Source organism: Bos indicus x Bos taurus, chromosome 13 (assembly GCF_003369695.1).
Source record: "Bos indicus x Bos taurus breed Angus x Brahman F1 hybrid chromosome 13, Bos_hybrid_MaternalHap_v2.0, whole genome shotgun sequence".
Lineage (NCBI taxonomy): Eukaryota > Metazoa > Chordata > Mammalia > Artiodactyla > Bovidae > Bos > Bos indicus x Bos taurus.
Genome location: NC_040088.1, coordinates 7224416 through 7251675, shown reverse-complemented (window position 1 = coordinate 7251675; position 27260 = coordinate 7224416). Strand labels below are relative to the sequence as shown.

The window sequence follows — 27260 nt, the reverse complement described above, 5'->3', positions numbered from 1 at the left end:
CTCCTCTTTCCTCCAGTGGCCTGGGGCAGCTCTCCTCCCAAGTCTGTGGGCACTGGTCCCATGACCCTGAGGGCGGAATCACAGCAAAGGGACCGAGTAAATTATACATGGACCTGGCAGCTCCCCTGCTCTGATGGGGAAACTGAGGCCCAGAGGGGGCAGGTCTCAGCTCAAGGTCACAGAGGAGTCAGAAGCAGAGCCTCAGTCTCTGGATTCCTGCACCCGTGTTTTGAAGTATGTTTTGAAGTCTGAAGGTCTTGGAGGAAGGGAGTGTCTATTACACTGGAGTTTTAAAAAAAAAGACTGTTGTTCAGTTGCTAAGTCGTGTCCGGCTCTTTGCCACCCCATGGACTGAAGCACGCCAGGCCTCCCTGTCCTTCACCATCTCTCAGAGATAGAGGCTGCTTGAAGGTGAATGTGACCGGGATGCATGTGTACCCCCTAAGGATGTCCTGGGCGAGGCTGCCCTACCCCCACCGATGGCCGGCTTTCATGGTGGGGAAGGTGGGTTACAGGGCCTCCTGAGGCAAGGCTGCCCTGCTTCTTAAGGGGGGCCTCCTTCCCGGGGCAAACGGAGATGCTCTGCTGTCCCCCCATAGGCTGGAGAAGGGGCGGGCAAGGGGATGGAGGGGGCATCTGGACGGAGGGAAGAAGAGAGCTGTGTGCGCACTCGGGGGAGAGGAAGAGAGCAGGGAGCAAAGCCAGGAGGAAGGCCAAGCCAAGAGAAGGCGGCCATTGTGACGGCCCGACAGCTGCACCGGGGCCGCAGGCATCCCAGGAAGAAGCTAAGTCTTTTCTCCTCTGTGCAGGGGCGGCTGAGATGGCAGGAGCGGGGGTGGGGAGGAGAGATGCGGGAGAGGAGAACGGAGCATAGAAAACGGGCCAGAGGGTTGGAAGTGGGCCAGCTGGGTCTGGACGGAATATAGATTCACCCACTCGTCCTGCAGCACTCAATGAGCAGCTACTACAGGGCAGCCCGTGTCCAGCATGGGGACGCAGGGGAGGACAGACCACACGGCCCTGCTTCCAGGGAGCTGACAGTCTAGAAGGGCCACAAGCAGCCACATCAGTGGCAAAGTGCACCCTCAGCAGTGAAAGGACCAGGGAGGCGGATAAAGCAGGAACCAGGGCAAGGAGAACCGGAAGCGGGCAGGGGATGTAACTTCACAAGGGAAATTGGACAGTCAGCGTTCAAATGTATGTGAAGTGGCAACAAGGACTCTGACTTAAAAAAGCAGGGTGAGGGGATAAAGGAGGAAGGGGAACCTCTGCTGGATGGGTAATCAAGGAGGGCTTCCCTGAGGAGGTGATACCTGAATGATGGTCTCAGGAAAGTGAGCGACAGCCATGCAGATGTGAGGGGAGGGAGTCTCCAGAGAAGGAAAAAGTGCCAAGGCCTCGAGATGGGAATGGGCCAAGAGTTACTTGGATGGTTTCAGAAACACGAGGCTTCCCTGGTAGCTCAACTGGTAAAGAATCTGCTGGTAATGCAGGAGACCCTGGCTCAATTTCTGGGTCAGGAAGTTCCACTGGAGAAGGGATAGGCTACCCACTCCAGTATTCTTGGGCTTCCCTGGTGGCTCAGCTGGCAAAGAATCCACCTGCAATGCGGGAGACCTGGGTTCGATCCCTGGGTTGGGAAGATCCCCTGGAGAAGGGAAAGGCTACCCACTCCAGTATTCTGGCCTGGAGAATTCCATGGACTGTATAGTCCAGGGGGTCGCAAAGAGCAGGACACGACTGAATGACTTTCACTTTCACTTTTCACTTGAGGAACAGGAAGGAGGGAAGTGACTGAAGGTGAGAACAGGAGGTGAGGTGTCAGGAGGTGAGGGAGAGAGGGGCAGACTGTTAGGACCCTGAGGTGCCTGTGGGAGCCCCCACCCTGAGTGAGAGTGGTGGGTCAGGATCTGATGAAGGTTGATAGCATGTCTCTGGTTGCTGTGAGAATAGACCCTCGTGGGGCAAGGTGGGAGGCAGGGAGGCCAGAGAGGAGAAAGCTGGGGCAGGTGAGAGTGGACCCCAGGAGGCTTAGATGCAGGTGATGGTGCCAGGGGGTTCTGCTCTATTTTGAAGGGAGAGTTGATGGGATTTGCTGATGGACTCAATGCAGAGTGTGAAAGGAAGAAAGAAAACAAGACATTCAGGTTTTGGCCCGAGCGACTGCAACCGCCGAAAGGAAGACTGTGAGAGGTGCCTGGGAGGGAGGCACAGGGTCAGGAAGTCAGTCTGGACATGCCAGGTTCGACGTGTCGGGGTGACATCCAAAGGCAGATGGCGGGCAGGCAGCTGGAGGCTGGCGTGTGGGTTTCAGGGCAAGAGGCTAAAAGCAGATCAAAACCGGGTGATGGAAAGAGGGAGGGGAGAGGATTATTTCACAGAAAAACACCAGCTCTCACGTCTTTGTGGCCCTAAAACCACATCAGGGAAAAAAATCTCTCTTTGTCTCTCTTCCTCTTTCCCTAGCTCACTCTCTCTCTCACACACACCCCTTTACACACCAGCAGCGAGTCTCTGTCAGGGATGCCCAAATGCTCAGCAGTTGTCTTTCCACCCTCCTGTGTCTGGGGGATGCTCCAGCCTCCACCAACGCCCCAGGCGTCCTGCCACAGTGGGCATCATGGCACCGAGCCCCCCACCTGGCCCAAGTAAGGGTGGCTGCCCAAGCAGGGTGGCTGCCAGCCAAGCAGTCTGGGTCCCCAGCTGACCTCCTCTATCCAGTTTTGTTGGAGGAGAAGAATGAAAAGAATCGGAGTGCGCCAGGGGCCCCGGCACAGCTGGGGCTGGTCATGAGGGGTGTGCTCCCCTCCTCCCACAGCGTGTTCTAGAACATGACGAGGGAGGGGTGGGGGGCTCAAACACCAGTGCTCACGTCTCTACAAGTCTGTACCAGATGGCAGGAGCTGGGCGGGGGAACGGCTTCTGAATTGCCAGGCTCAGATGGCAACGTGGAATGAGAAAGCAGTACCCTAACGAGAAGAAAACGGGCATTCTGGTCTAATTCGTCAGAAAGATCCAGAAGGGGTGTTTATTCCTCCCCTTTGGTCGTTGCTGTTTCGCCCAAGGCAGGCTACTGGAAATGCGTGAATGCCACTGCAGTGCGTGCTTTCTCTTTATCCTATCCAACGGCCCTTGATTTCTATTTGGGGACACAGGTGCCAGGGGGACACTGACTCCATCTGCTGCTCCAGGACCAGGTGATGTGGGCTAAGCTGATTGGCAGGGCATCTGCTGTCCATGGTGACTGGTTCGGGGCTTGGCATGTGACTCAAGTTGGTCCAATCAGAAAGACTCTTGCCACTTGGGCATTCTGGGAGAAGATCCTACTGAATGCTAGTGTATCATACAAAGGAAGAGGCAGGTGGCCCCTCCCAGCGCCAACCACATCTTGAGACCTCAGGCCTTATGATAAAATGACGACACTGTCAAAGCACAGAATCTGCCTCTGTCGAAAGCTCACCTGCATCTTTTTGGTTTGTATGCTGTGTTCAGTCATGTCTGACCCTTTGCAACCCTATGGACTATAGCCCACCAGGCTCCTCTGTCCATGGGATTTTTCCAGGCAAGGATACCGGAGTGGGTTTCCATTTCCTCCCCCAGGGGATCTTCTCAACCCAGGGATTGAACCCACATCTCTTTCGTCTCCTGCACTGGTAGGCAGATTCTTTACCCCTGAGCCACCTGAGAAGCCCCTTTTTTTGGTTTAGGGAGCACAAAGTTCAATATCTTGTCAAAATCACTTGGGAGTTGGGGGCTTTCTGTTCTTTGGATCTGATGGCCATTTACTGGCCACAAGCATTGCCAAGAAGTACCTTCTCCTTGCTCAAGCAGAACTCAAATACCACCTCCTCAGAAGTAAGGGGTGCAGAGCCAGAGAACTGCTGAATGGAAGGAGATGCCTCTTCAACTTTGCCAAAAACCACCAAACTGCTCTTCAGAGTGTAGGTGCCAATGCGCATTCCCACCTCCCTCTTCCTGTTTTCCCACCTCCTCACCACCTTTTGGTGTGACGGGACCTCGAGATGTTTGCTGTGGTGATAACGCACTGCTGGCTAAATCTGTGTTTCACTGATTTCCAGAGAGGCCGACCATGTGCTGCTACCTTTCGATTCACGGGTATAACTTATTTCTATCACATGATCTTACACTGTGTGACATTCATCTGAACATTGGCCTCGGGTGGGTTCTGTGAGGCTGTGTTTATCATTGCTAACGTTCCTTTTTTCCTCTTTGGTCCCATCCTGCACCATGCAGGATCTTAGTTCCCTGACCGGGGATCAAACCCATGCCCTCTGTAGTGGAAACACAGAGTCCTAACTATTGGACTGCCAGGGAGGTCCCACCAATGTTTCTTTGGTGTTTACTATGTATAACTGTTCTAACACATTTAATCCTCACAAAACCCTATGGGCTAAGTAACATTATTATTCCTTGAAGTAACCAAGGCATAGTTAAATAACTTATTCCAATTCACTTAGCTAGTCAGTGGTAGAGTCCACATTTGAACTCAGGCAGAGTCCTTGCTCTCAACTGCTCTGCAAAGACCTGAAGGCATCTCATTCTAAGGACAGCATAACTTTAGCTGGTGCGTATATAAGTGAGCACAGTCAGGGTAGCTGAAGTGTGCTAAAATAGATGACTAAGTACATTTTGTAAAAACTGAAGATACAATTTATCCTTTCAAGTGTGTTTATATTTGAGATCCAAGTCCCCAAAGCGAGAGGAAGCCAGCACACAGAAATATCCATGAACAAATTTATATCTGTCCTGCTTAAACTTAGCACCTCTCGCTTCATCCTTTGTCAATCTCTACTGCAAACACAGGGAAACACAAAGCAAGATGATGGTAAAATGAAATCGCAAATCTTGTGAAAGATGCAAGGTTTTGAGAAATTAATGAAAGTCATGCTGGAAGACAGCCTGAGGCATGTGTGAATCCATTGACAAACAATAATCTGGTCTTCGAGATAGCTGAAGAAGAAATCATGAAAATGATGATGAGGGAATCAGTGCTTCAGAGGGAAGACTCACATGTCAAGGGATTAAGAGAAAAAAACTGAAAGTGAAAGTCGCTCAGTCGTGTCAGACTCTTGCAATCCCATGGACTATACAGTCCATGGAATTCTCCAGGCCGGAATACTGCAGTGGGTAGCCATTCCCTTCTCCAGGGGATCTTCCCAACCCAGGGATTAAACCTGGGTCTCCTGCATTGCAGGTGAATTCTTTACCAGCTGAGCCACCAGGGAAGGGAAAACTCATCAAATCCTCAAATACTTTTGCAAAAATGACTCTGTATGATTTGCTGCAAAAATAGAAGGTGAAATAAAGGATATCAAATGGTGCTATCATTTAAATTTGTTTAACAAATTATCCCCCTCCCTGCCTCTAATTGACACTTCATCAACTCATCTAATTAAAGAATCAACCCATAACCTAACCACAATTATAACATAACCTTTGTTAAACACTGTTAGAATACAACATAGAATAAGGTTATTTTTCAAAATTGTGTAGTTCACTTTTTCAAGATAAAATACTTAACTAAATACATTAAAAGTTCTATTTAAATGAACTGTTGGTCCACTTAAAGAATGCTTTTTTCTGGTTTCAGTCTTCTACAATTCCAGCTAACCTCTTTTATTCAAAACAGTATTACATATACAAATGACTTAAGAACTATCATTAAGGTTGTAACTTTAATCTTCCCTTAGTATTCATTTTCTTTTTCTCCCATAGTAACAGAATGTTTAGCCAAACGGCCACCCAGAATAAAGACTCTTTTGCCATCACGTGTGCTCATGTGACTTTGTTTCTCATCAGTGGGAGATAAGGAGAAACAGAAGGCAGTTGAGTCTCTGATCAATTTAAGAGCACCAAGGCAGTGGCACCCCACTCCAGTACTCTTGCCTGGAAAATCCCATGGGTGGAGGAGTCTGGTGGGCTGCAGTCCATGAGGTCTCAAAGAGTTGGACATGACTGAGCGACTTCACTTTCACTTTTCACTTTCATGCATTGGAGAAGGAAATAGCAACCCACTCCGGTGTTCTTGCCTGGAGAATCCCAGGACGGCAGAGCCTGGTGGACTGCTGTCTATGGGGTCGCACAGGGTCGGACATGACTGAAGCGACTTAGCAGCAGCAGCAGCAAACATATATACCTAAACATATAATAGAGAAGGAAAAGGCAACCCACTCCAGTACTCTTGCCTGGAAAATCCCATGGATGGAGAAGCCTGGTAGGCTACAGTCCATAGAGTCGCAAAGAGTCAGACACGACTGAGCGACTTCACTTTCACTAAACATATAAAACAAGTATTAATAGACCGCAAGGGAGAAATAGACAGCAATAGAATAATCGCGGGGACTTTTATACCCAACTTTCATCAATGGATAGATCATCCAGAGAGAAAATCCACAGGGAAACATAGGTCTAAAACGATACGTGGACCAGATAGACTTAGCACACACACACAGAATGGTCCACCCAAAAGCAACAGAATACACATTCTTTTCAAGTGAACGTGAAGCGTTCTCCAGGATAGATCATATGTTAGGCCACAAAACAAATCTTAATAAATTTATGAAAACGGAAACTTTATCAAGCACCTTTTTCGAATAGAATGGTATGAAACTAGAAATCAATTACAAGAAGAAAATTGGAAAATTCACAAATACATGGAGACTAAACAACATGCTAATAATACATGCTACTGAACAACAAATCAATTAAAGAAATCTAAAGAATTAGAAACAGTAACTTGAGACACATGAAAATACGACACACGGAAACATACAGGATGCAGCAAAATCAGTTCTAAGTGATTAATGCCTACATCGAGAAACAAGAAAACGTCTCAAATAAACAACCTAAACTTTACAATTCAAGGAACCAGAAAAAGAACAAAGTCAGTAGAAGGAAAGAAACCATAGAGATTACGGCAAAAATAAATGAAATATAGAGACGAAAAAGACAATGGAAAAGATCGATGGAAGTACAAACCGGTTCTTTGAAAAGATAAACAAAATTGGTAAAACTTTTAGCTAGACTCACCAGGAAAAAAGAGAGAATTCAAATAAGTTAAATCAGATATAAAAAGGGAGACATTACAACTGACAAAAATACAAGGGCCCATAAAAGACTACTTTCAGCAATTATAGGCCAACAAGTTTGACCAGCTAGAGAACTGTAACTAGAAACATAGTTTCTACCTACACTGACTGACGAAGAAATAGAAAATCTGAGCAGACCAATTACTAGAAAGAAGGTTGAATCAATAATCAAACACTTCCCAAAAGTCCAGGAATAGACAGCTTTATAGGTGAATTCTACCAAAAATTCAAAGAACAGTCAATACCAGCCTTTCTAAAAGTCTTCCAAAAAAACAGAATAGGAAGGAATACTCCACGTTCATCTTAAAAGGCAAGCATTACCCTGATACCAAAATCAGCCAAGGACACCACAAGTAAAGAAAAGTACAGGCCCACATCTCTGATGAACATAGAATGCAAAAATCTCCAACAAAACATTAGCAAACTGAATTCAATAATACGTTAAAAGTGTTATATATCATGATCAGGTAGGATTTATTCCAGAAATGCAAGGGTAGTTCACCATCCCCCAATCAATCAATGTGCACACCACATTAAAAAATGAAAGATAAAAATCATCTCAGGAGATGCAGAAAAAGCACTGGACAAAATCCAACAACGATTTATGAGGAAAACTCTCCAAAAAGTGACTGTAGAGGAACATATATCAACATAATAAAACCCACAGCTTACATCATATTCAACAGCAAAAATCTGGTAACTTTTCCTCTAAGATCAGGAACAAGACAAGGGAACTCACTGCTACCACTTTTATTCAATATTGTATTGGAAATCCTAGTCAGTGCAATGAGGCAAAGAAAGAAAGAAAATCATCCCAGTCATAAAGAAGTGAAACTATTTGTAGACAACATGACATTACACATAGAAAACCCTAAAGACTCCACCAAAACTGTTAGAATTAATAAATTAATTCAGTAAAATTGCAGGATACAAAATCAATACACAAAAATCTGTTGAGTTTCTATACATTAATAAACTATCAGAAAGTTAAATTAATAAAACAATCCCATTTACAATTGCACAAAAAAGAATAAAATATCTGGGAATAAATTTAACCAAGGTGATGAAAGACTTCTGCCCTAAAAAGTAAGACTTCAGTTAAGGAAAGAGAAGACACAGATAAATGGAAAGGTATTCCATGCTCATGGGGTAGAAGAATTAATATTGTTAAAATGTTGATATTACGACTTCACTGGTGGCACAGTGGATAAGAAACCATCTGCCAATGCCGGAGACACGATTTGATCCCTGGTCCAAGAAGATTCCACATACTGCGGAGCAGCTAAACCCATGCACCACAATTACTGAGCCTGCGCTCTAGAGCCTACGAGTCACAACTACCAAGTCTGCATGCCAGAATTACTGAGCCCCACGTGCCCTAGAGCCCAGAGTCACAACTACTGAGCCCATGTGCCCAGAGCCTGTACTCTGCAACGAGAAGCTACTGCAATGGGAAGTCTGCATACTGAAATGAAGAGTAGCTCCCGTTTACTACAACTAGATAAAGCCTGTGCAAAAGCAATGCAGACCTGGTGCAGCCAAAAAAAGAAAAAGTCAATACTATCCAAAGCAATCTCCAGATTCAATGCAATCCCGATCAAATTTCCAATGGCAGTTTAAAAAATTATTATTTACAAATTTTATTTATCTTGTTTACTTATTCATTTTTGGTTATGCCATGTGGATGAAACCTGTGCCCCTGCAATGGAAGTATGGAGTCCTAAACACTAGACCATCCAATGGCATTTTTCACAGAGGCATAAAACATAATCTTAAAATTTATATGGAACCACAGAAGACCTCAAATAGTCAAAGCTATTTTGAGAAATAAGAACGCAGCTGGAGCATCATGTTCTTTGATTTCAAACCATATCACAAAGCAACAGTAACCAAAACAGCATGGTATTGGCATAAAAACAGACATAGATCAATGAAATAGATTAGAAAGTCCATAAATAAATCCATGCATATATGGTTGATTAATTTACGCCAAAGGAGCCTGGAATATATGATGGGGAAAGGATAGTCTCTTTAATAAATGGAACTGGGAAAACTGGATAGCCACATGTGAAAGAATTAAACTGAACTGCTATCTTTCACCATAAGCAAAGTTGACTCAACATGGATTAAAGACTTGGAACATATGATGTGAAATCATCATTTGATATGGGTCTTGGTGATGATTTTTTTTTTAATTTGACACCAAAGGCAATAAAAACAGAAGGAAATAAGTGGGACGACACCAAACACAGCAGAGGAACATTCTGCACAACAGAATGAAAAGACAATCGACCACATAAGAGAAAATATTTGCAGATCATTACATCTGATAAGGGGTTAATATCCAAAATACATAAAAACTCATGCAACTCAATAGAAAAAACTAAAACAACCCAATTAAAAAGGGGGCAACAGATCTGAACAGACCTTTTTTCCCAAGGAAGACATACAGATGGTCAACAGGTACATCTAAATCCACATCATTAATCATCAGAAAGACGTAAATCAAAACCACAATGAGATATCACCTCAATATGTTAGAATGTGCTGTCTGCCAAGTTGCTTCAGTTGTGTCCAACTCTCTGTAAGCCTGACTGTAGCCCGCCAGGCTCCTCTGTTCAGGAGGATTCTCCAGGCAAGAATACTGGAGTGGGTTGCCATGCCCTCCTCCAGGGAATCTTCCCTATCCAGGGATCAAACCTGCACCTCTTACGTCTCCTGCATTAGCAGGTGGGTTCTTTACCACCGGCGCCACCTGGGAAGCCTCACTGTTAGAACACCAGTTATCAAAAAGGCAAAGAATACTAAGTGTCGGAAAGGATTTGGAGGAAAGGGAACCCTTGTTCATTGTGGGAAGGTAACTTGGTATGGCCATTATGGAAAACAGTTTGGAAGCTCCTCAAAAATTAAAAATAAAACCACCACATGATCCAGCAATTCCATCTCTCGAGTATCTATTCAAACAAAACGAAAACACAAACTTGAAAGCTACCTGTATCCCATGTTCACTGCAACATTATTTACAGCAGCCAAGATATGGAAATAATCTAAGTGTCTTCAATGGATGTATGAATGAACAAAATGGAGATATCCGATCCTCTTTGTCACTCCCGCCCAAACAAGTCCCTTGTAGCTTGAGCACAATTTCCTGGGGTTACGACACCTGAGTCACAATATCTGATTTCACAACTGCCTTGGCTCCTTACTCTATGTGGGGAGTGTTTGTTTATTTTTCTAAATTAAAGCAAATTAAATCGAGTTTGGAGGATTTTGCAATGTTGCTGGAGGTAAGCGACTGTAATTGTGCCTTTGCCTCAGGCAACCATCCAGGGGGCAGGTGAGTCTCCAGAACCCACCAAAGTACCTCCTGCAAGATAAAGAGACAGGAAGTCTCACTTACTCTCCACCTAGGACGCAACACTGTGGGCACCCACTGGCAGAGGAGATGGAGTACCCTGGGCAGTGCAGATGGTCATGCATAGACGAACAGTGCGCGGCCGACTGCAGTGCGGCCGCAGTCCCCGCGCAGGGGCCTCTCCATCCTTCACGCCAATTTTAATCCCCTTGTCTCACCCCAGTGTTGTTCTGGAAGCTTGTTCCATGCTGATGGCCTTAAGTCAATGAAGTAGTCCTCAGCGGCTTAAATGACACAATTCACAGAGAACTCACGCTCCTGCCCGGGTCCTTCATGGCCTCTCTACTGTATTTCAAATTTTAAAGGGGTTCACTTAAAAAAAAAAAAACACCTCAAATTCTGTTGAAAAGGTCACTTTCAAGCCCCTCTATAAGCGAATAAATCTATTCTTCTAACGCATTTGGAAGACAAGGTGTAGTTTTTAAATTAAAGTTGTTGGGACCTCCCCCGCCCTGCAGCACAGGACCACAGCCGAAAAGGCAGCGATTCGAGGCAGAGCACTGGGTACCCCGTCGGTGGCTCCCAGTCTGCGCATGCGCCCACCCGCGGCAGCCTGGCTCACCTGTCCGGTAGCCCGTGCTGTTGAGATACACGGCAAAAGTGCGGCTCTCATGCTGTGCCTGCCAGGAGGGCGAGGAGCAGTTTTCATTGTTGGTGTAGGTGTTGTGGTTGTGAACGTACTTCCCGGTGAGGATGGAGGAGCGCGAGGGGCAGCACATGGGCGTGGTCACGAAGGCATTGATGAAGTGCGCCCCGCCCTGCTCCATGATGCGCCGCGTCTTGTTCATCACCTGCATGGAACCTGCAACCAGAGAGGAGGTGAGACGCGGGCCGGCAGATCTCCAGCGAGTGCGCCCCACTTGGGCACCGAACAATTAGAGACGGGCACTGAGAGGCCCTGAGCAGGGCGGCACCCACACCCCTAGGAGGGGAGTGCATTTTGGAAATCTCCAGGGGCAGATTGGGGGGCAGTCTTGGCATTTGTGGGCAGCCCCCCATAATACTTCCCTGGTGGCTCAGATGGTAAAGCGTCTGCCTACAATGTGGGAGACCCGGGTTCGATCCCTGGGTCAGGAAGATCCCCTGGAGAAGGAAATGGCAACCCACTCTGGAACTCTTGCCTGGAGAATTCCATGGATAGAGGAGCCTGGTAGGCTACAATCCATGGGGACACAAAGAGTGGGATACGACTGAGCAACTTCACTTTCACTTTTTTTTCACTTTCAGATCGCAGTGCAATGAGGAAGTACTCTGCCAGTCCCCAGTTCCACTGGCATTCACAGGGGCAGGTAGGTAAAAACCTGTTCATAAGTTATCTGAGCCTAGTAAAGAACTTTGTCTTGCATATAAGCAGAACATCTTTTTTTTTTGCAGGGTATTAATATACACTTTTTTTTTTTGGAAAGCAACCACTGTGTAAACAGAGAGAAGATTATACCTTGTTTCATTTGGAACTTTCCCAAGAACTGTTCCCTCTTAATGAAATCTGATCATCCCAACCTGGCAACCCCCGCCCGCCTTCTCTCTAAATACATCTCGTCTCTGCTGAAACGCTCTGTGTCAGTCATGACCCGTGGTGGCTGCCTTTGTCCACCTTGTCCTTCCGGCTTGGAACCCACTCCCCACCTCCCTGCACATCTTACCCATCATTGCAGCCACCCCTCCCTGGGATCTCTGTGGCTTCTGACTCCCTTGAGCTCTTATGACACATGTGGTACTAGAACTTCACAATAAACCACTAGGAATGGTGATCTCATTCACACCTGTTTTTGTTTCTCAATGAAGCTGTGAGCGGAGTAAGGTGCAGGAAGGAAAGGAGTTTGTGTGGAAACCCTACTGTGCGCCAGCACCTGCATGGTGTCTGCTCTACCGAGGGCTCCAGGCGTGCAAAGACTGCGCCTTGCTCAGTGCAAAATCCTCAGTGACCCACAGTGTGTAACACACAGTGGGCACTCAATACACGTGTGAAGAAGAATGGATGTGTAATTGCATACCCTGGCCGGTACCCAGACACATAGGCGGTTTCATGGAAATCCTTTTTCTCTTCCACGGCTATCCTCAGTTTTTTTCTTTTCCTTGTAGTACTTAAGGTCTATAGTGGGTTTAATGATGCCTCCCCAAAATATATATATGTTCCTGTCCTATGTCCAGGCTCCTGTGAATGGGACCTAATTTAGACAAAGGGTCTCTGCAGAGGTACTAAAACATATTGAGCTGAGATTGGTTAGGATGTGGGACCTAAATCCAAGGATAAGAGACAGAAGGAAGAAGGCACACAGACACGGAGGGGAAGGCCAAGTGAAGATGGAGGAGAGATCGGAAGGAGGCACGTGTATCCCTCCAGGGAACTTCTCGGGCCTCCAGGAGCTAGGTGAGCAGGAAGGATTCACCCCTGGAGCCTCTGGAGGGATCACAGCCATGCCAACACTGTGATTGCAGACTTCTGTCTCCACAGCGGTGAGGCAGTAAATTTCTGTTGTTTTAAGCCACCCAGTTTGTGCAGTTTGTTAGGACACCAGCAGGAAGCCAATCCAGGGTCTACCTGGTGTCTGAAGGTCTTACTGGGGAGCCACAACCCCCAGAGACCTGAGGACAGCACGTCAGACCCAACTCAGCACTCTGTCCCCAAAGAGGGAAAAGGAGATTTACATGGCTCCTCTACCCGTTTTTCTGCCAAACAGGTAAGGAGACAGCTCGAGCTTTCCCAGGGAAAACACAGATCATGTCTATTCACTGCTTCAAACCATCCGGCAGCTTCCCTTCACACTCAGAAGAAAACACCAGTTCTTTACTGGGGGTCTAAGACCCTTCTAGATCAGCCTTCCCTGCCAACCCACCTCCACATTTCTTTGACCTCATCTATTCTTCTATATATTCTTGCCACCTCTTCTTCTGTGTATCCTTGCCACTGACTTCCAAAAGTAGGAAGTCGAGAGATACCCGGAGTAACAGGCAAATTTGGCCTTGGAGTACAGAATGAAGCAGGGCAAAGGCTAACAGAGTTTTGCAAAGAGAACTCACTGGTGATAGCAATCACCCTCTTCCAACAACACAAGAGAAGACTCTACACATGGACATCACCAGGTGGTCAATACCGAAATCAGATTGATTATATTCTTTGCAGCCAGAGATGGAGAAGCTCTATACAGTCAGCAAAAATAAGACCAGGAGCTGACTGTGGCTCAGACCATGAACTCCTTATTGCCAAATTCAGACTTAAATTGAAGAAAGTAGGGAAAACCACTAGACCATTAAGGTATGACCTAAATCAAATCCCTTATGATTATACAGTGGAAGTGAGAAATAGATTCAAGGGATTAGATCTGATAGAGGGTGCCCGAAGAACTATGAACAAAGGTTCATGACACTGTACAGGAGGCAGTGATCAAGACTAGCCCCAAGAAAAAGAAATGCAAAAACTCTAAATGGTTGTCTGAGGAGGTCTTACAAATAGCTGAGAAAAGAAGAGAAGCTAAAGGCAAAGGAGAAAAGATATACCCATGTGAATGCAGAGTTCCAAAGAATAGCAAGGAGAGATAAGAAAGCCTTCCTCAGTGATCAACGTAAAGAAATAGAGGAAAACAATAGAATGGGAAAGACGAGAGATCTCTTTAAGAAAATTAGATACCAAGGGAACATTTCATGCAAAGATGGGCACAATAATGGACAGACATGGTATGGACCAAACAGAAGCAGAAGATATTAAGAAGAGGTGGCAAGAATACACAGAAGAACTATACAAAAAGATCTCAATGACCCAGATAACTACAATGGTGTGATCACTCAACTAGAGCCAGACATCCTGGAATGAGAAGTCAAATGGGCCTTAGGAAGCATCACTACGAACAAAGCTAGTAGAGGTGATGGAATTCCAGTTGAGCTATTTCACATCCTAAAAGATGATGCTGTGAAAGTGTTGTACTCAATATGCCAGCAAATTTTGAAAACTCAGTAGTGGCCACAGGACTGGAAAAGGTCAGTTTTCATTCCAATGCCAGAGAAAGGCAATGCCAAAGAATGCTCAAACTACCGCACAATTGCACTCATCTCATACGGTAGCAAAGTAATGCTCAAAATTCTTCAAATCAGGCTTCAATAGTATGTGAACCGTGAACTTCCAGATGTTTAAGCTGGATTCAGAAAAGGCAGAGGAACCAGAGATCAAATTGCCATCATCCACTGGATCATCGAAAAAGCAAGAGAGTTCCAGAAAAACATCTATTTCTGCTTTATTGACTATGCCAAAGTCTTTGACTGTGTGGATCATAATAAACTGTAGAAAATTCTTCAAGAGATGGGAATACCAGACCACCTGACCTGCCTCCGGAGAAATCTGTATGCAGGTCAAGAAGCAACAGTTAGAACTAGACATAGAACAACAGACTGGTTCCAGCTTGGGAAAGGAGTCCATCAAGGCCGTATATTGTCACCCTGCTTATTTAACTTATATGCAGAGCACATCATGAGAAACGCTTAATATCAATAACCTCAGATATGCAGATGACACTACCCTTATGGCAGAAAGTGAAGAAGAACTAAAGAGCTTCTTGATGAAAGTGAAAGAGGAGAGTTAAAAAGTTGGCTTAAAACTCAACATTCAGAAAATGAAGATCATGGCATCTGGTCTCATCACTTCATGGAAAACAGATGGAGAAACAATGGAAACAGTGACAGACTTTATTTTCTTGGACTCTAAAAATCACTGCAGATGGTGACTGCAGCCATGAAATTAAAAGACGCTTGCTCCTTGGAGCAAGCTATGACCAACCTAGACAGCATATTAAAAAGCAGAGACGTTACTTTGCCAACAAAGGTCCGTCTAGTCAAAGCTATGGTTTTTCCAGTAGTCATGTATGGATGTGAGTTGAACTATAAAGAAAGCTGAGCACCGAAGACCTGAAGCTTTTGAACTGTGGTGTTGGAGAAGACTCTTGGACTGCAAGGAAATCCAACCAGTCCATCCTAAAGGAAATCAGCCCTGAATGTTCATTGGAAGGACTGATGCTGAAACTGAAACTCCAATACTTTGGCCACCTGATGTGAAGAACTGACTCATTGGAAAAGACCCTGATGCTGGGAAAGATTGAAGGCAGGAGGAGAAGGGGACCACAGAGGATGAGATAGTTGGATGGCATCATTGACTCAATGGATATGATGAGTTTGAGTAAGCTCCAGGAGTTGGTGATGGACAGGGAGGCCTGGCATGCTGCAGTCCATGGGGTCGCAAAGAGTCGGACACAACTGAGCGACTGAACTGAACTGAACTTCCCTGTCCCTTGCTCACTTGGCTACATGAGCTTCCTCTTTGTTTCTCAGGGACTCCAAGCTCATCCCTGCCCCAGGATCTTTGCACTTGCTTTCTCCTTTCTGCTGGGGAATGCCTCTCTGAGACTTTGCTGGCCTGTCCGATTATTCAGATCTCAATGGTCACCTCCTCAACAAGTCCTGGCCGAGTACCCCATCTGGAGGAGCTCCCTGCTTACTTGCTATCACACCCATGTAGGTTTCTGCTGAGCATTTCCCTCCTTCTGAAATGGCCTCCTTTACAAGTGCCCTTATTTGTAATCAGCCTTTTCTTTTGGACTGAGAGTTCTGAGTGATCCAGGGTGCTGTCCACCCCCTGCCCCCAGGAATATGTAATTGATGCCCTGTAATATCTCACTGAACAACTGAAGGGGACAGAGCAGAGCCTGCCCTCTTGAGCCCAGAGCTGAAGCAGTTTTATAAGAGACGCCCGCCTGGAACCAGGTATGTTTCCTGAGCCTCTTGGCTAAGGTCACCCCTGTGGGCAAAGAACTGGCTTGTGTCTGACCAGGAATCATCAGGCCCTGGAGCTATGTGAGCATCTGTTGCCAAGGTCACATGTCCTCCTGAGAAGTCCCAACAGGTCCCATCTGTAACTGGTGGCAATTAGAGGGTTTCTACCAGGTGTGATAGCATCACTGACTCAGTGGACACGAATCTGAGCAAACTCCGGGAGACAGTAAAGGACAGGGGAGGCTGCTGTGCTGCAGTGCGTGGGATCGCAGAGTCAGACGCGACTGGGCAACTGGGCGACTGACACCAGGTCTGAAGTTGCCCTCTGGAGGGGATGGAGGTGGTGGGCTTTCGGAAGCTCCCCTCCACCAGCTGGTGCAAACTTGCTGGAACCTGCAGAGGGAGCAGGCCTTGGGATCAGGGTCTGGCAAGAGCCCTGGGCCTCACCAGCCTTGGGGTGCATCCTTCTAGCTTCCTCCAGGTTATTCATCAAACCTCCCATATCTGAGAGGCCGTCCTTGGCCCCACACTGAAACTGCTGCCCCTCCTTCCAGCACCCCCCACGGCCCCTGCCTGCCTCACCTGGCCCCCCAACACTTACTGCCCTCAGACAGTTCACTTATTTGCATGCTGCCCATTGCTCCACACCGGGACAGCTCCAAGGGAGCAGGGATCTAGGCTTATTCTCTTTACTGTTGTCTTCCCAAGCCCAGAACAATGCCTGGCACAAAGTGACAACAAACGTCTGCTAAATTAACACAAAAATGTATCTCACTTTTTGTGTTTCCATATAACTCAGGAGCCCAAGTGGGTCTATGTTCACGATATGTGTGTATGTGTTGTGTGTAGTGAATTAAAAAAAAAATCTGACTTCAAATGGCAGCTCCCCAGCACCTTCTAGAGTCTGACACCAGCTCTGCGCCGTCACATTACTTGCTGGTCCCTGAAGGCCCTGGTTTGGCAGCTCCTAATATAACCTAATTGTTGAGACAGCTCTAACTCAGCCCTGGGGTAGAGGGCGGTGCTGCACGTCCGTAACAATCACGATTAACGAGGTGACTGTCGTCACGGACTCTGCTTTACGCACTGTGCTGGGCACACGGCTTGCCTGTGCTACTTAATCCTCCCTGCAAACCACTTAACAGAAGAGGGAGCCGGGAGCAGGGAGTTAGGTGCCTGCTGAGCACTGCAGAGCCGGGGAAGTGGGGTGGGATGACTTGAGCCCAGAGTGTTTGATGGTGGAGGTGGGGGTTTCGTGTCACATCCAGGAAGCATCCTGTGGACACCACGCAGGGGTGCTGATAACCCAGGAGGGACACGGAAGTCCCTTCATGCTTGCTAACTCTCAGCTTCAGTGAGGCTCAGAATCATCCCCGGGACTGTCGTTTGGGTCCCCACATCACTTCAGCTGACGCACCAGCTGCGACCGTGGTTCGGGGTCGGTGACGTCACCAAGTGCCAGGGACCCCAGTGTGGGAAACTGATTCCCATTCACTCCTTTTGATCAACTCCAGGAGAAAGTCTTGGGTGGGTGCAGGGATGTGGTCACGTCCTTAACACTCACACGCGTCCTATTTCAAAGGGAAGAGATGAGGCCCCCCCCTTGGAGCTCTGGGTAGGCAGCCGTATTAGCTTAAACTTGATTGCATGGTTTAACTTTCCTTCTACTTAGGGCAAGTGATGCTAGCTTCTCATTTAGGGTAGTAGAATCCTGTTCTAAAAAAATAATTACAGCTGTTTCAAAAAACAGCAATACAAGTGGCCCACGGACACAGTGAAAATTGTGGAAGGGTGAGGGAATGGCTGGCATGTGGCACAACCCACAATTGTCTGCCCAGTGACGGTATTGCCAAGAGACACCTTGGGTGTCCCCTGAGGTCCTCTCCTCTCCCCTCGTCTGTTGTTCCACTACTAAGTCATGTCTGGCTCTTTGCGACCCCATGGACTCCTGCACACCAGGCTCCTCTGTCCTCCGTTATCTTCCAGAGTTCTCAAACTCACGTCCATTGAGTCAGTGATGCCATCCAACCATCTCATCCTCTGTTGCCCCTTCTCCTCCTGTCTTCAGTTTTCCCCAGTACTGGGGCCTTTTCCAATGAGTCCGCTTTTTGCATCAGGTGGCCAAAGCATTGGAGCTCCAGCAACAGTCCTTCCAATGACTATTCAGGACTGATTTCCTTTAGGATGGACTGGCTGGATCTCCTTGCAGTCCAAGGGACTCTCAAGAGTCTTCTCCAACACCTTCTTCACAGCTCAAAAGCATCAATTCTTCAGCACTCAGCTTTCTTTATGGACCAACTCTCCCATCCTTCAGTTACTCAGGCAATAATCATGGCTTCTCTCTGGTCCCATCTTTCTGTTTCCACACCCAGCCCATCCGCAGAGCCTGCTGCTCTTTCTTAAAGGACACCCACACTCAAGAGTCTTGTCGTCTCCTCCCTGAGCAGGCGGTCATCCTCTTTCCTCTGAATTAGGTCCACTGCTTCCTACCTGGACTCTCGCCGTTTATTTCCAGAGGAGTAGCTGCAGTGGCTCTTCCCAGCATCATCCATGGCTCCCACTCACCCAGAGAACAAAGCCTGAGGTCGAGCGCAGCCCCTGTGGGCCAGGCTCCCCATTTCTCCCTGCCCTCTGTGGTCCTTGCCTCTCCTTACGCTTGCCAACTTGCTCCTGCCCCAGAGCCTTTGCCCAGGCTGTTCTTCCTGCTGGGGATGCCTTTCCCCAGCAATCCCAGGGCCTGGGTTCTCACCCCTCCTTGTTTTCTCACCCCTCCTTGTTTTCACTCAAAAGTTCTCTTCTTGCGGGGAGGGGTGATGTACAGGTAGGGATTAAGAGGTACAGACTATTAGGTATAAGATAAACTGCAAGGATATATTGCACAGCACTGGGAATATAGCCAATATTTTATAATGAGTATAAATGGAGCATGACCTTTAAAAATTGTGACTCACTATACACTATGCCTGTAACTTATAATATTGTACAGCAACTACACTTCAATTAAAAGAAATAGTTCTCTTTTTTCGTGAGGTCTGCCCTGCTGACCACATCCACAATTTTGCTCCTTTGTCGCCAATATCTCACATCCTCTTTTTACGTTTTACATTTTCAACTCCGCGTGTGTTGATCTAACATACTATATCTCAGGTTGGTCAAAAAATTTGCTCGGGTTTTCCCACAGCATCGGCTGGCAAACCTGAATGAAGTTTTGGGTCAACTCAACACTCTGGCACATTTACATCTTCATCTTGCTGGTCACCCTCTCTGCAGCCCTGATGTCAGTGTCACGAGAGCTGGGACCACTGACTACGCCCCACGGCCCTGAGGTCTAGAACAGTGCCCGGCACATAGTAGGTGTTCAATAAATATTTCTCGAAGGCATGAGTCTAGGGCAGTCCAGGCAGAATCAAGCCTTTGCCTGCTCTTCCCAGACCGAGAGGCAAAGAAGGAGGCGCCTGGTAACGAGGACTTGGCCTTGCTCGGGCTCTAGAGACTGCAGAAAGGACAAAGCTGGCCACCCACCGACCTCTCAGAGCCCCCTGGAGAGCAGGGGTCTGCCACCCGGTGAGTAATTCACCTGCAGTCAGCAGCCCTGGATGCTGCATTGGCAAAAGGCAAACAGCCTGTGGAGCTGTTTCTTATTTGTAAGGGGCTCCAAACCAGGGTTTCCACGCGCCCCTCAAGTCACACGAGTGATGGTCTGCTCTTTCCAACAGTTCCCTGCATATGTCTGCTCGGGGCGCCCGCGCCGGCCCAAATAATCCGGCTGCAGGGAAGCCGTGTCAATCTGCTATTAGAGCACAATCTAACGATGCCCTAAATGACAGCTGCATCTGGGCGTAAGCAGTGCGACATGCTAAACCTCCCCTCGGGGACAGTAACCTGCTTGATGAGAATGGTCACAGTGACGGGGCCCGATAAATCCACATCTGGAACGGGAAAGCATATGATCTAATCTCCTTGCCCGGCACAGCCCTCATGCAGATGGACAGCTCTGAGGGGGAGGGAAGGGGCTGGAAGACCAGGCCACACTGAAATAAAAAGGCCAGCCAACCAAAACTCCTGTCATCTAACACACGCCTGGGGACACGCAGACGAAAACACAGCCGGTTTCTTTCCGTGATCACACCTTCCTCCCTTGCCAGGGTGAGGTCACTCTGACACCTTTCTCGGTGACTCCGGTAGACTGCGGAGGCCCCCTCCCCACCCTGATGACTTAAATTTTGGTGCCCAAACCACGCACCTGCCAGAAGCATGGTGTATCCCCCACACCCTCATCTGCCCACTCCCTTTCTGTTTTTTTTTTTTTTTTTTCAGGGGGCTTGGGGGGCTCTCAGTCTACCACCTGGGCTATTATTTATTTGATTTGTTATTTTTCTTTAATGTGGTTTTAAAAATTTTGTTTTCAACCCAAGTGACAATGTAAAATTCTGGATTTGATGTGCTTAGATTTTTTTTTTGGAAGCATATCAAAAGAGGTTTGTAAGTGGTAAAAATCAATGTTTGTCAGCCTGTCACATAAGATGATTTTGTGCATGACCTGTGTCATACATAGAAAGGCATGTGGGGAAACGCTGATTTAATGTGCACTTCTAGAGGTCTGGGTCAGGGCAACCACCATCTCTGGGGACTCAGCAGGTGCTGGGGGCTCTCAAGATTCAAAACATGACCCAATTTTGGCCGTTCCTGGGACTTTGGTGGTTCACGTCTACTTTCTGTCCTAGAAATCTATGTCAGTTGAGAGGAGACATACCCTACATGCCCCCTCCCTAAGACAAAATTCCGGAGCCCCCAACTTGGGTGGCATAACAGAGGAGGCATCGGTTTTGATGGATAACTAAGACATATGCTTTCTGATCTTTGTTTTCTTGAGAGGTAAACACAGTATGTGATGTCAGACTCTCCTTGGGAAGGTTGTGGGAGGTGGGACATGGTTAGCCAACCTAGGGTCCTGACTTAAATCAATGTTTAACCATTGCTATTTCTTACCTAGACTATTGTAGAATTTTAATTGAGATAAATATATGCAAAGCCTTTAGTTCAATGCTTGGCATACAGAAAAGATTCAAAACATGTTAGCTTTTAAAAATGTAAATTACAGATGCTCCCAACTATATATAGTGTAGCACAGCGTTCACAAATCGAGCGCCTCTGGTGGGCTGCAGTCCATGGGGTCGCTGAGAGGACACGACTGAGCGACTTCACTTTCACTTTTCACTTTCCTGCATTGGAGAAGGAAATGGCAACCCACTCCAGTGTTCTTGCCTGGAGAATCCCAGGGACGGCGGAGCCTGGTGGGCTGCCGTTCATGGGGTCGCACAGAGTCGGACATGACTGAAGCGACTTAGCAGCAGCAGCAGCAGGACAGGCTCTGACTGCATGTGTTGGATTTAGGTCTGCTCGGAAGTGGTTAAAAATCTGAATTAATTGCTAACTTTTAAGTTTTATCCGGGAGATTTCACATCAATCCGGATTTTAGGCTTAGCATGAAAATACACAGATCTGGCCTTGATGGGCACACAGGTAGGTGGATCTGAATAGCCAAGGCTGGTTTTAGAAGGGCCCCCCTCCAGTCTGCATGGCCCCCATCAGGTCCACTCCCCTCACCCGCAGTACTGGCCTGGCCCTGCTGCACTGGGTTTGCCCCTCTCCAGGGGATCTTCCTGACCCAGGGATCGAACTTGGGTCTCCCGCATCACAGGTGGATTCTTTACCATCTGACCCTCAAGGGAAGCCCTTGCATCCCTTAGCTGGTTCTATTCCAGCTGAACTGATCAGCTAAGTAAACTCGCAAAGCAACACCGTGGCCTGGAGACCCACAGAAAACAGGCTTTAAGGGAGCATAGAGGGGTGGTGGGTTTGGGTAAAAGCTGGAACAGAGCCTTGCCCTGGACAGGCAGTGGGGCTTGAGCTCAGGCCACAGGTGGGGAAGCACGTGCGTCCTGTAGCAGCCTCCGCCGCTGGTGGCCACCTGCCAGGCTGGAATTTAAGCGACAGCCCTCGACTGGCCCTCAGCTGGCCCTTGAGTGTCCCTGGATCACCACACTGTCACTGGCTCAGATTGTGAGCTGCCAGCTCGTGGCAACACCTGCTGAACGGCCACATCAGGCTGGGCCCCATAAGAGCGATGGCCCCAGAAGCGCTCTGTCCCCAGCAGCGGGGTGAGGGGAAGGCCTGGGAAACAGACAGCAGCAATCAGAGGCCACCTCCGGCCCAGGGACTCCACTGCCTCCTTAGCAGTTACATTCGACCCCCTCCTTCTGTTGGAGCGTTCTCACTGCTGTCAGTTGGCAACAACTGCTGTGCCTGCAACTCAATCCAGAAAAATCCACTGGATTCCTGGGACCCGTTTCTCAGACGAGGTTTCCTCATGGTGGTGGCAGAGGAGGATCAATTCCTGACCCTTGGAGATTGCTAAATAAAATTAAATATTATTCTTGATTTCAGTGATAAAAATCCAAGGCTTAACAGTGGTTCTTAACCCCAAAATCAGTTAAAGCAGATGTTGAAGAGGCAGTATTGGAATTTCATTAATGAACACTAGACTGAAGAAAATGAGAAATATCATGCAGTATTTTTTTTTTTCCTGCAAACCAGAGCCAGCAGAAGCTTCTGGGAAAAAATTCCAACTCAGGCTTTCTCAATGGAGGGGAGGTGCCCTGGGGCAGGGCGGGTCATGGGTATAACAATGGTGCTCAGCAATGACTGGCAATTTCCGCTCAGAGGAGCTCCACCCAGAAACGTCCCTCTTGCTAATAATTTTCCAACTTGCTACCCCTGCCAGAGGCCATTGCCTCAATGACACAGCCTCTCCAAGGTGTTCTCCGCATTTTTCAGGGTTGGCTAGAGAGTCAGTCACCCAGCCACCGTCCTGGTGGGTGATGTTGGCGAAGCAGCTGACGTCTGTTTCAAGTCTGAAAACCCATCCCTCCTCCCCCAGTCTCCCATCTCGGTAAACGGCACCACCATCTGCCCAAGAGCTCAGCCAAAAACCTCAGTCATCCTTGATTCTCCTTCCCTCCCCTCCCACTTGTGCTCCATCACCAAGGCGTGCTGACCTTCAAAACAAAACCTGCTCGTTTACCCCCTTCCCTTCAGCAGCACCCCCAATCACCTCCCACCGGGACAACTGGTCTATCAGATTCTGTTCCTGTCCCCCACTTCTTCTCCACCGGCAGCCAGAGCCACTGAAAGCATGAATCATGTGTGCTTGACCTGCTCAGAACATTTCAGTTACTTTCCATTGGCCTGAGAATAAAATCCAGACCTTCCTTGTCTCTTCTCTGCCCTCACCCCTATCCTTCTCTCCTCTCCCTCCCCAGGTCCAGCTGCCCTCCTCCAAGTGCTCAGCAGTTCCTCCTGGTCTGGGATGTTTCTCCCCCAGGCCTCCAGTGAACATCTCCTTCTCAGGGTGCCCATCACTTAACCACACCCACTGCTGGAATTGCTGCCCCTTCCTGGGACCCCCGCTCCTGATCTCTGGTATGGCTGAGACCCCAGGTTGCCCGCCAACATCTGTTTCCCCTTCTTTCTTATTAACAGACCCTGATTTTAATCTTCAACACACCCCGCTAGGAAACTGCATTTCCTAGACTCTCTTGCAGCGGAAGCAGTTCTCCCTTTAACCTTCTGGATCCACCTTCTGCTTAGTTCTCCAGCCCAGGGATCTGACCTGGATGGGCTGTACTGACTAGTGGCTTCATATTCTGGCTTTGGCTGAGTTTGGATGATGGGGGACCCTGGCAGGAGATCAGCAAAAGGAAGCGCTAAGATTAGGGTCTGGATTCCTCCATCTCACTCCCTTGGTGTCAACAGAGGGTAACAACTCCCACTGAGTGGCCCTATGACTCGAGGTTTCCAGGAACCTTTTGCTGCCCTCACCCCCTTGTTCTTGGAGTAGAGACGACCCAACTGTTACTAACTAGCCTCGAGTGCTACCCTATCATTAGTGATTTCTCCACACTTGCTCACACCTTAGCAAAAAGTTAAACCCTCCTTGAAAAATCTAGGTTTGAATGTGTCCTGTATTTCTTGCTGAGATCATGTGACTAATTAAATAAGTTCTGTGTTGTAGGTGATGTCTGGGACGAGTAAAGGGAGCTGACTTGACTTAAAGGTCCATTCTCTTCCTTTCTGCCTCTTCCTCCTTGCTCTCTGGAATATGGCTGTGATGGCTGGAGATCCAGCAGCCGTTCTGAGTCATGAAGGTGACCTTAAAGATGGAAGCCACACCATAAGAATAGTAGGGTACAAAAGTAGAGAAGGAGCCTGGGCCCCTTATAATCTTGAAGGCAGCACGCTGGCCCTGAACGGCCAACTTCCAGACATTTTTATGTGATTAAGAAGCAAAATTCTGTCTTGTTTAAGCCACTGTTATTTTATATTTTCTTTCACACGCAGCCAAACCTAATCCTGATACACTTAGCTTCCAAAATTTAAGTGATCTCCTAAATGGTGCTGAATTTAAAAAAGATCTTGCAGGAATGTGCTTGGCAAGTTGAACAGCAGGGTGGGTCCAACTAAGTCTCTCTTCCTCCTCAATGACCTGCATCCACATGTTTTTCTAACACCAGTGAGCGGTGGCAGGAATGTCAGGAGCTGGTATCTCGGAGAGGCTGAGTTGGAAGTTACCACCGATCTGGCGTCCGGAATCTGGGCACACTATCCTAGGCTTCCAGCCATTTGGCTCCTGCAGAGCACCCAAGCCTGCAATTTAGAATTGATTTCTGAATATCAGTCTGCAGCAAGGGTGTGGTTTCCTTGTGTTCACAGATGGAAAGAGGCAAACAAGTGCCTGGCCAGAGGCCCTCCAGAGCAGCTTTCTCAAGTCAAGCTCTCCCACAAGACAGCCCTCCAGGCTGCAGGCTTGCCATTTGCAGGATCACCGGCCCATCTGAGCATCTGGAGAGGGTCTCCGACCCAGGAAAGCACGAACCAGCACATGATCTGCATGTAATTCCCACCCCCACCCCCCATTCCTGGCCCATCCAGGCCGGGGCCTCCCCACTTGAACTTCTGACTCTAAAGGTTGACAGCCTTGGACTCTAGAACTGAGCTCTAGATAGCTTTCCCCATCTCTGTAAATAGACAATCCACTCCCCCCCCCACCCAACCCCCACCAGAGGTTCAGGCCAAAACCTTGGAGTTATGCTGGACTCCTCTCCCACTCCACATCAGATCACTAGCACATCTTGTCAGCGCCATCCTCCAACTCTAGGTGGCATCTGGCCACTTTGCCTACTCTGGTCTGAGCTGCCAGGATCTCGTGCTTGGACCACTGCAGTAGACTTCTGATGGGGTCCATCTCCTGCCTGGACTATTGCAGCAGGCCCCTCACTGCTCTGACTGCACCCCTTCAGTCTATTCTCCATAAAGTAGCCAAAAGGTTAAAATTAACACAGAAGTCACATGATGTCAGTGTCCTTCCCTAGTGTCCCTGTCACTTAGAAAGTCACAGCCCTCCCCCCGGTGCAAAGACCCTGCCTAAGCCGCTCTCCCACCACCATCCGTAGCCTCTCAGACCTCACCTCTCCCTGGCTCTTTTGCTCATGCTGGTCTCCCACTGTGGCCATCAGCTGCTCTGTGAGCCTGCCTGGACTGCTTCTGCCTCAGGGCCTTTGCACCCACTGCTCTCTGCCTGGAACGCTCTTCCTGGGGGAATCCCCTTGACTCATATTCCCTAACCTTCTTTATCCAGATACCCCCTTCTCAGTGATGCTGCTCAACATAAAAACCACAACTTTCCCTTTCCCCTCCCCTCCTTGCTGACTTCCCCTCCCCTTTTTACTATCTCATATATAATTGGGTTGGCCAAAAAGTTCATTTGGGTTTTTCCATATGGTGTTCTTAAAAACCCAAATGACTTTTCTTTTTTCCAATCCAATACATATTTTACACATCTTTTAAATGAACTCTTAGCCTAGAATGTAAGCTCCCTGAGAGAAGAGGTTCTGCCTATTTCGTTGGCTGCTGGATTTGCTTGGCACACTCCAGGTGCTCAATACACATCTCATGAATGGATGAGTCTGGTCCGCCCTTTGGGTACCTGGCTTGAGAGAGAGCCCTACGAGGGAGCTGTGGGCATCTTCTGGATTTGACAGCACTCCAGCCATTCCGCCCGATTCTGGCGCCAGCTCTTGACATTGTTTTTTAGGGCATCACCCCTACCTTCCTCTCCCAGTCTTCATGGCTCATGTGAGGGCTGGCCCCATCCCTGGGGCTCCAGGATATTAAGCCCTCACCAAGAAAGTTAGATTCATAGATCATCTTCCTCCAGATGAGTAAACAGAAGCACAGAGAAGTCAAGTAACTTCCTCAAGACCACACAGTCAGCAGCAGAATGAGAGTCTGAACCTGGCTGTTTCATTAGAGAGTTCTTATCTTTACGTCTCTATTGGAGTATTTTCATTGAAAGATATTCTGAGAGACAAAGGCTTCTTCTGAACGGTGAACATCTGATCTGCAGTTCTTGTAGTCATGAGTGCCACACCCGAAACCAGCAAACTGACGAGGTCTCTGAAGGCACTTGCTCCTACCTGGTGTGGATCCCCAAGAAAATGGGCAGCGAAGCATCAATGCCTGATATTTGCAGCCCGACTGTTTCCATAACCCTCAGACCCAAGAGTTACTGCCAGGTGCTGTCCATATAAGCAAGGCCCCAACATTCAAAACCTGTGATCAGACTCCAGAAAATTTTTCTCTTTTCCAGTCACCATCCTGCTGATTAGGTCAAGGAGAAAGTCTCAGGGAGGGGCTACTTCCTCTTGAACTCCTCTCTCAAAACTGCCCATCACCTTTTATAACAAAGCCATCCTGGCCTCAGCCCCATGGGAGGCAGCATCTTGCCGAAATATAAAAACACTGCTGTTCTTATTAGACTTGGTTTTGCAGTGACCTTTTCCTGCAGGCAGTGAATACTAGTTTTTCATGTACAGTCATAATTAAAGCTTCCTTTTCAAATAATACTTAAGCTTCAAAGA

At 47.8% G+C, this 27260-nt stretch overlaps 1 protein-coding gene across 7 annotated transcripts in view; it reads right to left on the bottom strand.

Annotated features, from left to right (window-relative positions):
- The window catches only part of SULF2 (sulfatase 2), a 125932-nt gene that overhangs the window by 64805 nt on the left and 33867 nt on the right, over nt 1–27260 (bottom strand). For all 7 annotated transcript variants that reach the window (XM_027558336.1, XM_027558341.1, XM_027558338.1 and 4 more), the window contains exon 3: nt 11087–11326. In XM_027558336.1, the coding sequence (XP_027414137.1) occupies nt 11087–11326 (240 nt within the window). The remainder of the gene's footprint in view (nt 1–11086; nt 11327–27260) is intronic.